Source organism: Frieseomelitta varia, unplaced genomic scaffold (assembly GCF_011392965.1).
Source record: "Frieseomelitta varia isolate USP_RPSP 00005682 unplaced genomic scaffold, Fvar_1.2 scaffold_331, whole genome shotgun sequence".
In the NCBI taxonomy this organism is placed as follows: Eukaryota; Metazoa; Arthropoda; class Insecta; order Hymenoptera; family Apidae; genus Frieseomelitta; species Frieseomelitta varia.
In genome coordinates this window covers 143108-157190 of record NW_025110070.1, presented here as the reverse complement: position 1 = coordinate 157190, position 14083 = coordinate 143108, and the positions used below count along the sequence as shown (strand labels likewise).

The window sequence follows — 14083 nt, the reverse complement described above, 5'->3', positions numbered from 1 at the left end:
ATCACAATTATTATATTATATATATCATGCATATTGCAGAAATTAATATTTAAAATAAAGTATTTTACAAAGGACAAAAAGGATATCAAATGAAAAGATTTAAACAAATACAATCGAATATTTTTTATTGCATTTATTTTTTATTTTTACATATAACAAAATAAACGTAAAATTTTAATTCGTAATACACATACATAACACAAGTAAAAGCATGCGAAAAAATCTTGAATTTAAAATTTATTAAAATTGACATTCTCTGTTTTTCCTGTGAGCCTTTCATTTAAATTTTTCCTCTTCGTCTATTTCTTCCTTAATCTTTATTTCTTCCTGTTCCATTGCTTCATTTTCTTCTTTAATTTCCTCAATTTCAAAAGGTAGACGATCACCTAATTCGCTATTCCTTGCACAACGATATGTGTTTCTACAAATGCAGAATGTTGCATTAATGTCACTGAAACTTTTTTTTATAATATATTTTTTAAAACTTAGAAGATACAAACTTTCCATTTTTCCATGTGGTAAAAATTTGTTCCTCTAATTTTCCGGAAGATGTACACATACGGCATATACAATGTTTAGAACGTTTCAATACTTCTCTAACAATTCGCGGCCACTTTAAATCATCTTCAGGGCGTTTACCTAAAATTATGTATTTTTAAAAAATAACTAACAAAGAATTTGTTTTTTTTTTCAAATTACTTTCATTATATATATATATATATATAATCAGCGTTATTATGTAATATCTTACCTTTTTTGAGTACTATGTACGAATAATTCTCTCGTTTATATTTAGATTTTTCACTAATATGTAATGTCAAATAAGCAATTTCAAAATTACAAGGATGATCATTTTTTATATGTATAGGACATGTTTCATCGTGAGGACACTAAAATCATAAATATATTAATATATTATAATAAATTAATGTTTGCTATATAATAATATAATGGTTATATTGATACTTACAGGTGAAAATACATGTGCATTGCGTGCTTTTTTAGAATGAAGTATGAAATCTCGAGCTTCATTAATCACCTATTTAAAACAAAATTATTAGTTAAATATATTTAAAATTAAATAACTTTCAACTATATATACAGTTAGCTTACTTTAAATCCAGCATTTGTTCCTTGTTCTATAATAATTAAATACTGTTCTGTTTTTTGCCATAATTTTAAAATTGTTTGAAGACGAGAAATTTGATTTGGTAATTCCAGTAAAGAATATGCACTCACCACAATATCATAAGTTGGCTACAATATATTATAACATGTTTAATCTCTATTTTAAACATTTTAACATAATATAAGTTATGCGTAATATCTCCCTTACAATTGGAGATGCAGGAAAAAATTGTCTATAGAAAATGTACTTTTGTTTAATTTTTGGTACAGCTCTTTTTATGAGGTATTCAGACAATTCATTCATATCTTTAGAAATATCAACGCAATAATATTCCTTGATAGTATCCACCCAGAATTGTGAGGCTGCCCTAGCAAAATTAGATTTATTACAGACCTTTTACATTATTTTTAAAAAGAGACAAATAATTCTTATGTATATCTTACCACATAACTGTTCCAGTACCCGAACCAAAATCAAATAATGTTTGTGGTGTGAAGTTTTTATCACGATTAACAATTTCATTAAAAATTTTATATAAAGCAGAATATTCAGGCATGCTTCTATTTGTTAAATATGCTAGACTTGTGTATGTATCATATTGAATTGGTGCCCAATTATATACCAAACATTTGAGAAGTCTTTGAGCATTTGGATTTTCAAATATCAAATTATTATTTAAATTTGGCATTTCATTTCCATACAATTTTTTCTTAACTTCTTCCATTTTTAAACGAATATCTTCTTTTTCTGCTGGAGGATATCGATTATGTAAGTAATTTCCTAGTCTTCGACTGCAATTGTATATGACTTTTGGTGAAATATTTTTCTCTGTAAAGATATAAAAATATTTGTTATTTGAAATATATAAAATCTTATGTTATGATAATATAAAACATACTTCTCATTACCATGTAAAACATTTAGAACTGTGTTTTGAAGCCAACTAGGTTGATCTACAAGCCTAGGTTTCATTATACCTGGATGTTCCTTATGTTTAAGATTTTTATTTGAAAGTAATTCATTAACATCATTTATAACTTTCATCTTTTCTTTTGTTGAGTACTAATAAAAATAAAAATAATAAATTTATGCTTTTATATTAAATTAATTGTTAATCAATATTATTCTCATAAGAAGTTGAACTTTACCAACTTTACCACTTTGGAGAACCAAAAATTATTCACTTTCTTTAAAATCATAATCTAGTAGATTTCGATGAGATCAAAAATGTAAGACAAGGAATTCATTAGTTCAAAAACTATAATTATATAAAAGTAATCATTTTAAAAATTGTATTTCATAAAAAAAAAAATAAGCTCGACCTTCAATCCTTTACTTACAGCATCCATTCAAAAAATTCCGATATACCCTCTAGAAATCATTCAAATTTTGCCTGAAACATTTTTCTATATAACCAACAGTTTTGAAAATATTTCAATTTTCAGTCTTAGGTGATTCATCTAAATTTTTATCCAAACATTATTTTTAAAACATGACTTCCTTAAAACTTATATTTTTGGTCTCGGCTCGTCAAAAAGAAGGTAAATAATTTTTGATCCCTTGAAGCTTAATCAGAATAGCATTAATACAATTAATATAACTCTTATTTACCAATCGCATTTGTCTATATCTAGAAAAAGTAAGTTTCACCGTTGACATAGCAAATAATCTTATTTAAGCTTTGTAGCGATAATATTAAACTTTTAAAAGTTTCTGTTAACAACAAAGAGAGGTTAGACAAAACTACGCGTGTACGGGTTATAGTCTAACCCCTGATGTCACGTCGATAATTCGCGAAGAAAACGCAAGATGGCGCGGCAATTGTATCAAATGCTCGTGATTGGCTAATCAAGCGCGCAATATGGCGAACGTGCAATGCTGTTACAATGCGACCGCCATGGCTCCATTTAATGCTGCATTTTCGCAGTGCGCGCCGTGCAATATCGGCCTGAAGTTTTACAAGCACTGTAAGCACAGCTAACCTACAAATAAGCTGTCACTGGTTAAACAGTGTTGCTCGTAATACACTCTAGTGTAGAGATTATCACTCCGATGCCCGCTTCGAGTTCCCCTACCCAAGCATTTGTGCCGCCATCAGCCTCGCTGTGACGAGTGTTGAAACCAATGAATGTGTGATGAATATGAATAGTACGAGTCTGGTTGGCGGTTAGCAACACGGAGACGAACTCGCAAATTTTATTCTCGTCCAAATTTTCCTTTTGACGCGATTCTTCTTTTCTCCCGCATATTTTATCTGGGATGTGACACTGTTAATGAAGGAATTATACGTAAAAATATTTATAACATGAAGACATGCAAGTTTTAACGAAAATAATCAAAACTATATGATAAACATTCAAAATTCGGCGGAACATACAAAATATAAAAGTAATATTGCAGTATGATGCAGTATACGTTTCATAATCTTAAAGAAATTCTACATTAAGGTACCTATAAGGTGTATTTTGTATGTTTGTTCTTAATGTACATCTAATCTTCATCCGTTCCTTATTAATCCGCTCTTTTACTGTTAAATTTTACAAAATGAATAAAAAACTAACCTATGATGAAAAGATAAATAATTGTATTCTTTTATTAACAATAAATGAATCAAATTTCTATTTAATTGCGTATAAGATTCACACAATTTCCACTCTCACGTATAGGTGTTTAATTTTATATCTCTGATTTCATCTCCTTTATTCATCAAATAGTACTAGACTATAAAAAAAAGTGGTGCCCCAAAGCAGAGTTCAACTTTGTCTAATGTTATGATCATTTGTTTTGGATTTTCACTTGTTAGAACTACATTCAAAGCTATATGCCTATAAACATCTTCAAGAAAGTGTCACTCTAAATGTATAATTGTAGTATAATAATTACAAGATAATGTACTGCCTATCAAGTACATTGAAAACGAATATTATTTACAATTTTGGTAGCCTGTTCTGTCATCAAAAATGTCAAAAATATATGTTATGTGTTAGAAAAGTAGGTGTTACAAAACCTCACTTCTGTACCTGTACTTGCTACAAAATAATATAACATTTTCTAAATGTATCAATTTGGCACAAGGGACGGATGAGGGCTAATCGAAATAGTATTTGTGCAATTGATTGCAAATTCTGCAATTAATATCGAGTTAATTAATTCATAGAAAAATGAAATTCACAGAGCATTTAAGTGCTCACATTACACCAGAATGGAGAAAACAATATATAAATTACGAGGTAAGAGAAGTAAAAATGGATCATTGATTTAATAATTTAATAATTATATTAAATGTTTCAAAAAATTCATATTAAAATAAAATCATTTTATAGGAAATGAAAGCATTGCTCTATGCTGCAGTAGAACAAGCACCAGCTGCAGATATAACAGAATCACATATATTGGAACGTTATTTTAATAAATTTGATGAACAATTTTTTCATTATTGTGATAAGGAATTGGCAAAGATAAATACATTTTATTCAGGTAAATTTTATATGTTTACTGTAACTGCTTAACTTACTTACGATTTACGTTAATGAATGAAATAATCTGTTTTACTTTGTTAGAAAAATTGGCAGAAGCAACACGTAGGTTTGCAACCCTCAACAATGAGCTAAGTGAAATTTTATCAGTTTCTGAAGAAGGACAAGGAAGCCGTAAAATCCGTTACCGTAACAATATTTTGCATAAAAAACCAGTTTCAGCAAGAAAACTTCAAGAATTGAAATTAGCTTTCTCTGAATTTTATCTCTTTCTTATTTTACTTCAAAATTATCAGAATCTTAACTTTACTGGATTTAGAAAAATTTTGAAAAAGCACGATAAAGTAAGTAAAAACAATTAATTTATGTAAGAATTTGCATTTATAATAATTAATAAAAAATTGTTATCTTAGCTTTTGAACATAGATCTTGGAGCAAAATGGAGAGCAGAACATGTGGATACTGCATTATTTCACACGCACAAAGACATAGACAGACTTATTGCAGAAACAGAAGCATTAGTTACAAGAGATTTAGAACACGGAGACAGACAACGTGCTATGAAACGTTTAAGAGTTCCTCCACTTGGAGAACAGCTTTCTCCATGGATTACATTTAAAGTGGGACTTTTCTCTGGGGCTTTCATTGTTCTCCTTATAGCTGTAATACTTTCAGGTAGCCAGACGCATGCCATGCAATATATATGTAAAAAAATTTTAATATAAAATTTTAATTAATTTTGTTTTATTTTATAGGTGCACGTTATAGAGACAACAATAATTGGCGAGTTTTGTGTAGATTATATCGTGGACCACTTCTTATGATTCAGTTCCTTTTTCTTATGGGAATTAATGTATATGGATGGAGATCTTCTGGTGTAAATCATGTTTTAATATTTGAACTGGATCCCCGAAATCATTTATCAGAACAGGTTGTATATTATTTATTAAGTTGTATATATTTATTATATACATGTGTTATGTATGTTATTTATGTATAATACATTTTTAGCATATTGTTGAAATGGCTAGCGTATTTGGATTGGTTTGGTCTCTATCAATTTTGGGTTTTTTGTATAGTGAAACATTAGGAATACCACCATTTGTTCAGCCTGTAAGTCTCTATAATGTATAGAATTTTTAAAAAAATTACATAAATATTATTTTTTTCAGATGTTGTTGTACACATTATTAGCTTTATTTTTGTTTAATCCAACAAAAACATTACGTTATGAAGCTAGATTTTGGGCACTTCGTGTCTTAGGTAGAATATTTTGTGCACCGTTTTTCTATGTCGGATTTGCTGACTTCTGGCTTGCTGATCAACTTAATTCTTTACATACTGTTTTCTTAGATTTTCAATATTTTGTTTGCTTTTATGTACAAAATTCTTCGTGGACCGATGTCACTGGTTTGTAATTTAGATATTGTGAACTGTAATTTTACAGTTCAATAGCAGTTAGTAACTATCTAATTGATGCATTTTTTGGTAGATGCAGAAACTTGTATAATGCGCGAGTTGTCAATGAGACCGTTTGTAGCTTGTTTGCCGGCATGGTTTCGATTTGCACAATGTCTACGGCGGTACAGAGACACAAAAGAAGCCTTTCCTCACCTTGTAAATGCAGCGAAATATGCTACCAGTTTCTTCGTTGTAGTATTTTCATATTTACATTTAACTAATGCTAGTAAGTGTCTAGGAATAATGAATATAACAAAGGAATTGTAACACAACATTCTTTTACAGAATATTACGTAATGTCTACTGAAAATCCTTATTTTTATTTATGGATAATCGCAAGTATCATGAGTTCTTGTTTCACGTATACGTGGGATGTAAAATTGGATTGGGGATTATTCGATAGTAATGCAGGAGAAAATAAATTTCTTAGGGAAGAAATTGTGTATTCCTCTCCGGTAAGTTTGATTGTAGAGTGAGATAATAATCTCATGTAAGATATTTATGTCATGTTGCAGTACTATTACTATTTTGCAATAATCGAAGATTTTATACTCCGTTTTGGTTGGGCATTTTCATTGTCTCTCACTGAAATGGGATACGTACATGCAGATTTAATGGTTTCTATAGTTGCACCATTGGAAGTGTTCAGGTAAGTTAGAAGTAAGTTGATATCGCTAGTGATAGTGATACATTTTTAGAAATGGTGACTTTTGCTGTATTTACACATCCAATACGTATGAACTTCATACTATGAAATGTCTCATAGTATGAACTGCACATCATTATGTAATCTCATATTTAGTGAAGCTTGACGACATTTTTCGCTTGCATGAAAATTAAAATCATTTTATATTCCAGTCACGCAACGTTACGCTAAAAAAGAAAATAATGTGTTTACTAAATAATTAATCTAATAAATAATAATAAATTGCAAAAGATTTTTATTTGTTCTTAATCTTTATCCCTCTTTTATTTATTCCATCGTGTGTTTCATTAATTGATTTTTTCTTTCTTCTGTTTCTCAATTTTTAAATAATTTTTATATCATCAGTAATTTCATATACGTTTTTATTTATCATAAAAAGTATTTTGTATCAATTCGTCTTACTAATCAGTTGATAGAAGGTACATGTGGAATTATTTTCGTCTGGAAAACGAACACCTATACAATGTAGGCAAATTTCGAGCTGTTCGAGATATCTCCATAGGGCCTTACAAAGGCAACAAATACGATGAACCAAAGGCGGCTATACACCTTATGGATTGTACGAACGACAACGATGATGAGAGGACGACATACTCTGATCGTTGAAATTATCATCTTGTAATTGCATTTTTTATCTTCATATATTTTAGTTTATAAACACGATCATTCTCACGCAGATAATCACTCCATTCAATAATAAAACGAATTCCTATTTTCTTATTTGTATATTGCACATTAATTTGCATGTTCAGCATGTTCAAATCAATCAATAGTTTAATTTATGCTTTTAAGCTAATATTTATTTGTCATTTTATTACGCTGGGAATTGTCATGTATAAAGCCTTTTGCTCAATTTTGATTTCAAAATAATTGCTATTCCTTTCCAATAGGAGATTTATATGGAATTTTTTCCGTTTGGAAAACGAACATCTGAACAATTGCGGCAAATTCAGAGCTGTCAGAGATATATCTGTGGCACCAGTTGATTGCTCTGATCAAACGCAAATTTTGAGAATGATGGACGCAGCAGACGGTGTGATCAATCGAAAGAGAAAGCAAAAAGTAATGGACAAAAAACTATCACGTACATTTTCTAAAGGTGAATCCCTAATTTGTGATCTTGACACGTAAATGTACTTGAGCATGATGACAAATGATTTGCAACAATTGGATGTTAATCGATCTCTGTGTGTAAATATTGAGAATACTGGTTTTACTAGTGTTGTTTAAGTACAAATATACGTTAGTATGTACGTCAGAATGATTCTGAGTTAGATTAAATGTGGACTTAAATGTATAAATCTCGTGAATGTGTTATAAAATTATCGTGCAATATTTACATTTATGCTTGTATTACCCTTGCTATTAAACGCCGCATTCTCGAGAAAATTTTGGGACGTTTGTCGCGATAAGTTTAAAATTAAAGTGCAATGGAAAATACATCATACACATAAATACGAATTTAAAATGCAGTGATAAATACGTCGTACAAATAAACACGAATGTAATTAAAATAAAGTATTTTGACATTTCTAATAAATTATTAGAATCTCTCCCCCCGTCTCTTTATCTTCCAGCATATTATACGTTTAACAAATAATCTTTCGTTTCGTTTATTTTAATAGAAAATAATAATATTATTTTCTCTTGAGTTAACTCGAGCTTAATCCAGAATGCTTTGAACACCTCGACAGCTGTAGAAAATAAAGCGCTAATGGCAAATTAGTATCGCGTGTAGTCTATGTTAGATACAGACATACTGTTAATACTCGTTGAACAGTCATGATTAACAGTACTGCACCAATGGTGCAGCAGTGATCAGAATTTATATAAAGCATTGTCATCGAACTTTCTTTTTATAGTGCGAGAGATATCAATTGTGTAATTAAAGAAAATATTATCGAGACACAGGAAAAGAAACAAATTTCGAAAGGATCAAGAAGATATATTTAGAAGATTACAGTTCATTCTTGGTAGTTTTTCTTTTGTTTCGGCAAGTACTTGTACATTTCTATCCCTGTAAATTTCAAAGTATTAATATTATATTGCCTTTCTCGAGCTGTCTTTTTCGCGTGCGTTCGAACGTAAGCGGATCAAGGTATTAAGTGATTTTGCTTCTGTCATAGAAGAAGTAGATAAAAATACTTTGAAAGCTAGCCGATCTCTTGTTTCTGAAAACAACATAAAACCTCCCATCAAGATACATTTGTGACTGTCGAGAAAGCTATTCGTCGTGATTGCAATTTTTCTAAAACGTTACGACACATCATAGGAATTTCCAAGAGCCGCCGCTACATATTCCGTGGTACATGTACATAGTTTCCACGTTTCTAAATGTCATTTCCAGACATACGGACAGCATTTATAGTTAGAACTTGGAGGGCAAAGTGGACGGAGGCAGGGCAACATCGAACACGGAAACGAGCCTGCAGCAGGGCAAGCATCGTGTTGGTTTCGTCGGTGGCGGTGTCGCGGTGGAAAGGGTAATGGTGGTATTGATTGCAACGGAACTTGACCGCGCAAACTCTCTGTCTGCCCTCAATGAAATGACGTGCTTACATATGGAACGACGACGGACGGGACGACGATAAAAACCTGTGGATACCACACCTGGCCGACACCTGCCAGTTGAAACGGTGATGATGACATCGACCCTCTGCACCTGTACATGGCTGCTGCTACCCTGCTGCGTTCTCATCACCCTCTCCACTGGTGAACTCAATTTTTATCGAGGTGAGCATACCCCCGTTCCGAGCGTTCGCCCGAAAACACTTCTCTTCCCCGAGGGTAATGACACTGCCGTGTATCATTGTTCCCGACTCAAGGTTTACGATCCTCCGCTTCTTTTCATTTCGTTTCTGCTACTCTCTTTCTCCCTCTCTCTCTCTCTCTCTCCCTCTCTTACGCAGGTTCGTTGAATTCACGCAATGACGTTCAAACCTGGTTCGAAGGATCAAAGCACCTCAAAGCTAAGATGTCACGGTGTCAATCGATCGTGTCACGTTTACTTCCAATTTTCTGCCAGATTCGTTTTCATCAATTTCTCACCCCCCGCCCCCTTTTGTTTTCCCTCGCGCTCGAGCGCAAATGTTGGATTTCAAGTATTATAAGTAGTTAGCAAAGGATGTTTGGATTCGTTCGAGGCTTGCATATGCTTTCGCGTGCGAACGACTCGAAAGGGAAAACGTTCCTCGTTTCTCGTTAATTTCAAGTTAGTTTTCCCTTCGGGAACGTGGTGGTTTTGTCATGAATAATTTCACACGCAGTTCATCTTCGAGCAAACGATTTAGAAACGAGTAATTTAATTAAGTGATGTATACATGTCACTGCAGCAAAGACAATTTGTCTTGTGCGTGACTGTACCGTTTCGTGCATTATAGTTTCCACTGGAATAGCAACGAGATAAATATATTTATCAGAATTGCATTGACGCATACTTAACTATGCGTTAACCGCAAGGACTTCCTGTACAAGTTCTATCACATTGTTAGAAGCTTAAGAAACCGACAGCATGTGAGCGTTATAATATATAATTCATTTTGCTCGAGCTGTTTGCATTTCAGTTTCCTCGAATAAGTTGCGGGAATAAAAGACGGAACAAGTTGAAGACGCAACAAGTTGCACAGTAGGATAATTGATTTCGAGAAAAGAAAAAAAAAGAAAAAAAAAAAAAAAATGGTGGAACAGGCGCAATAATCGCGATCATTTTTTCAGATGAACTCGCTCTCAGGCAATTGATGAAGTACCTCGAGGGGCAGAGGTCCCATTTTCTCTCGCTGTTGGCGAACCAAGCTCGTAAAAAGCATCGCCTGGACCTGGATCGCCAAAAGGAGAGGGATCTTCTCGAGGCTCTGATCAGCAAAGGCAGCTTGGCCGAGACCCTGAAGAAAGGGAAACCGAAAGGATGGAATTATCGGCAGACCCGGTACAACGAGCCGATCAACGAATCACCGCGCGAGAGGCAGCGTTATTTTTGGGAGTATTCGAGCTTTAAGTTGCCTTACTTCACCCGCGAGATGAACGAGGATGATGGGACGAACTTCCAGGACGATGGGGACTACGGGTACGATCAGAATCTACCATTGAAACACTTGTCTTACGACGAGGTCAACTTCGACAGAGGAATGAAGGAGGAAGAGCCGCTGGAATTTCGCGGAAGTTACGGCGGATTGATGAACGAGGACGACAAAAGCGACGTGCAGACGCAAAAGCTGCAAACGACCACTCCGTATTTTAGATTCGACTCGAATTTGTACGAGAGACGTCCGTTCGCGGTGAAGCCCAATGATCCCAGATATTATCAGGACGGCCCTTTTTTCGTAGGTACGTCAAGCTTAATACGTTTCACTTAATTTAATTTACTTCGACATTATTCCCGTATTTCTCGCCACCGATAGATGACGAAGGCAACTCGGATTTGGAGGAATCGACGATAAATAGTACAAAGCGGGAGGAAGAGGATACAATGATAGGGAAAGTGCACGTGGCGCAAGAGGAAAATCCGAGGGACATGGACTCGAAGTTCAAGGACACTTCGGTGATTCTGATACCAGAATTGGAACGACGCACGGAGTACAATCCAATGTTTGTGCCTGTGAACCAGGATTTGAATAACGATATATACTTCATTGGTATGCTAATCACTCGTGAAAATAAAATTAAACGACGAATTATCGACAATATGATGTATTCTTTCTTTTCTTTTAGCTGTCGTTGCTGGTTGCAGCGCCGCAGCAATGTTCGCCCTCGTGTTGATCGCTTTGACATGGTGCAGGTAATGCAACAAATGACGCATCACGTTGACAAGTGACAAGGCAATCGATGTTTAAATACTTTTTTTTTCAATTTTCGATAGGTTAAAGCGAGGCGCCAAAGCGGCTGCTGACATAGAGTATCCAGCTTACGGTGTGACTGGTCCAAATAAAGAGGTATCACCTTCGGGAGACCAAAGACTCGCGCAGTCTGCTCAAATGTATCATTTCCAACACCAGAAACAACAAATTATCGCCATGGAAAAGTAAGTTGATTAAATAATTACGTTCGAAAACAGCGAGCCTTTTTCTTTTCCGTCTATTTGGATCTTTGAGAGAAAATAGGTATAGGAGATCCTTAGTGAAAATTTCTGTCAAGCTGGTTTGAAAGTGTCAAACTGGTTTTTAAAACGTTTCACTCCAACCAGAGAGTATTGCGTGGATAATGATTTGTGTAGTCGTGTTTCTGCAACCAGAGATCCAGGCTCTGTATCTGAAGCAGAAAGCGAGGAAGAAAACGAGGAAGGGGACTACACCGTTTATGAATGTCCAGGATTAGCTGCTGTAAGTTAAAGTTCTATTTGGCTTGATAAAAAGAATTGATATTCGTATTTGCCGTTTACATCGTCTTTTTTTTTTTTTTTTTGTTAAGACTGGTGAAATGGAGGTGAAGAACCCGTTGTTTCATGATGATCCAACACCGGCAACACCAGCACAAACTAACAAAGAAGAGGACCATATATAGTTTGAGTAAATTCTAAAATATATTTGATTTGAATACCTATTCTGGTGCTTAGCTCACTGTTAATGTACCATATCGGAAACATTTATCTATATATCGAAATGTACACGACTTTAATATTTATATGACGCGGGAAGTCAAGATAGAAAGTTAACTAAAGAGAGGTCTGGTTACGAGACCATTTTTTGCGTTTTGTGCAAGGGTTTACCACATGAAACGATGAACATTCCACGTCGTTAAAAACTATCGTGTTTGTTTGAAAACACATATTTTTTAACTCCATGATGTACTATAGTTTGTACTTTCATAGCAAGTACGGTTAGCCATATGATTGACATTATTTTTCTACTCACCGTTACACTTGCAACATAGAGTACAGATTGGAGGTCATATTATAACTATAACATCTAATATCACTTTATACCTGATTCTAATTTTTAAATATAGAAATAACGTTTGTTGCATGTTCTCAGCAAATTTTCCTTTCTCTGTATTAATCGAAGAAACTCATTGGTTTCACTATGATTTTTAAAGTGCCGACAACACTTTAGATCGGAGCTTTGGTTTAGCTTGCAAAATTATCATGCTGTGCTTACTAATTTACAGCTTACAGCTGTAACTTTATGAATTCATATTATAAAAATATACATGTATGTACAACTACATTAAGTTTGATATTTTCTTAAGAAAAGGGAATATTTCAAATCAAGGTGATTGGAAGAATTTGACATGCTATAGCAAATGAAAGAAAGTTTATTTTTCATATAATCCACGACTTGATGTGTACAAATAACACCATAAAACTGTAATTTGTGTTAACATGGAACCAGATCTGTTTAGCAGATCTTGCGTGCGCGTATCAAATGACAAAGATGATAAAATCCACTTCCGTTTTGCATGTGTTGTTGCTTTCGATTACATTACTGCTGTGATTTATATTATCTAAATGAAAATTCTGTATATATATATTATATATTTGTTACAGAGAAAACTGTTCCTTTAATATTGGCTATTATGCAGTGCGACATATATACATATATAGTATATATAATTTATTGGCTTGAAACAATGATAATACGTATTTTATTTTTCTATGATACCTATGATACCTGTTGATCTTGAGACAGTTTTAAGACAAAAGAGCCTATTATTGTACCCAACGTGAGATATAAAAAAAAAAGAAGAAAAAAAGAATGACTATTTATTTTGGCAAATTTTAAGCACTACATGTAATTAGCGTCAACTATTTACTCTCAGAGTTACTATTTACATTCCCCCCCCCCCCTCCCCTTGAATATCTATGGAATACTATGTATAATAACAATATATTATGACAAAAGACGAAACATCTCCTAAAGACTCGTCTGTTTAACAATCGGTCGTAGATCGAAAATTGAGACACAACAGCATGAATTTATTGTTAGCCTTTCAATGCCTTTACAGCACTGCATCGTCGACTATATAAATTCGTTAAATTTTATAGAAAGGACACTATGAAAGGACAATCTGTGTACAAATAGACTATTGTATAGTGATTTGTAGCATGATTGTATGTGTTGTGAGCTGTAGCGTAGGTGCAATGAAAACATTGCGATTTCATGTTCGCGATACGTTTCGTACATATATATATATATATACATATATATATATATCGTTATCATTATTATTTTTGTTCTTCCATTAATTAAAAAGATGGTGTAAAATACAAATAATAAATGATGTATTATTATTTTACTAAATAAATTGTTTATTTTATAAAGAATTATAATCGATTCTTCTTTTCTACGCAGCAATCTTTTCACGATGAAGGCAAACACA

At 33.2% G+C, this 14083-nt stretch overlaps 3 protein-coding genes across 12 annotated transcripts; 2 read left to right on the top strand and 1 right to left on the bottom strand.

Annotated features, from left to right (window-relative positions):
• Positions 1-118: 118 nt before the first annotated feature.
• Positions 119-2912, bottom strand: LOC122530195 (methyltransferase-like protein 17, mitochondrial). 4 transcript variants are annotated; one of them, XM_043656949.1, is made up of 9 exons: positions 2741-2912; positions 2038-2191; positions 1573-1957; positions 1337-1496; positions 1114-1257; positions 971-1039; positions 752-890; positions 501-639; positions 119-421 (listed from the first exon to the last, which is right to left on the bottom strand). In XM_043656949.1, exons 1-9 carry the CDS (start codon positions 2786-2788, stop codon positions 277-279), a joined length of 1383 nt encoding a protein of 460 aa, XP_043512884.1. In that variant the 5' UTR covers positions 2789-2912; the 3' UTR covers positions 119-276. The 4 variants fall into 4 exon arrangements, with proteins under 4 accessions (XP_043512884.1, XP_043512885.1, XP_043512883.1 ...); XM_043656950.1 differs by lacking the exon at positions 2741-2912 and adding an exon at positions 2466-2518; XM_043656948.1 differs by lacking the exon at positions 2741-2912 and adding an exon at positions 2278-2343.
• Positions 2913-2977: 65 nt separating this feature from the next.
• Positions 2978-8312, top strand: LOC122530194 (xenotropic and polytropic retrovirus receptor 1-like). 5 transcript variants are annotated; one of them, XM_043656946.1, is made up of 13 exons: positions 2978-3576; positions 4287-4359; positions 4453-4606; positions 4690-4949; positions 5019-5280; positions 5361-5536; positions 5617-5718; positions 5778-5868; positions 5959-6015; positions 6098-6292; positions 6352-6521; positions 6582-6715; positions 7663-8312. In XM_043656946.1, the coding sequence occupies exons 2-13, from the start codon at positions 4291-4293 to the stop codon at positions 7901-7903; spliced, it is 1911 nt and encodes a 636-aa protein (XP_043512881.1). In that variant the 5' UTR covers positions 2978-3576; positions 4287-4290; the 3' UTR covers positions 7904-8312. The 5 variants fall into 5 exon arrangements, with proteins under 5 accessions (XP_043512881.1, XP_043512880.1, XP_043512878.1 ...); XM_043656945.1 differs by adding an exon at positions 7189-7390 and having other exon boundaries at positions 5778-6015; positions 7663-7800; XM_043656943.1 differs by having other exon boundaries at positions 5778-6015.
• A 750-nt stretch (positions 8313-9062) lies between these two features.
• On the top strand, positions 9063-14020 carry LOC122530196. 3 transcript variants are annotated; one of them, XM_043656953.1, is made up of 7 exons: positions 9063-9505; positions 10487-11095; positions 11170-11403; positions 11480-11546; positions 11628-11789; positions 11982-12087; positions 12176-14020. In XM_043656953.1, exons 1-7 carry the CDS (start codon positions 9412-9414, stop codon positions 12266-12268), a joined length of 1365 nt encoding a protein of 454 aa, XP_043512888.1. In that variant the 5' UTR covers positions 9063-9411; the 3' UTR covers positions 12269-14020. The 3 variants fall into 3 exon arrangements, with proteins under 3 accessions (XP_043512888.1, XP_043512889.1, XP_043512890.1); XM_043656954.1 differs by having other exon boundaries at positions 9064-9505; positions 12000-12087; XM_043656955.1 differs by lacking the exon at positions 9063-9505 and adding an exon at positions 10282-10397.
• Positions 14021-14083: the final 63 nt, after the last annotated feature.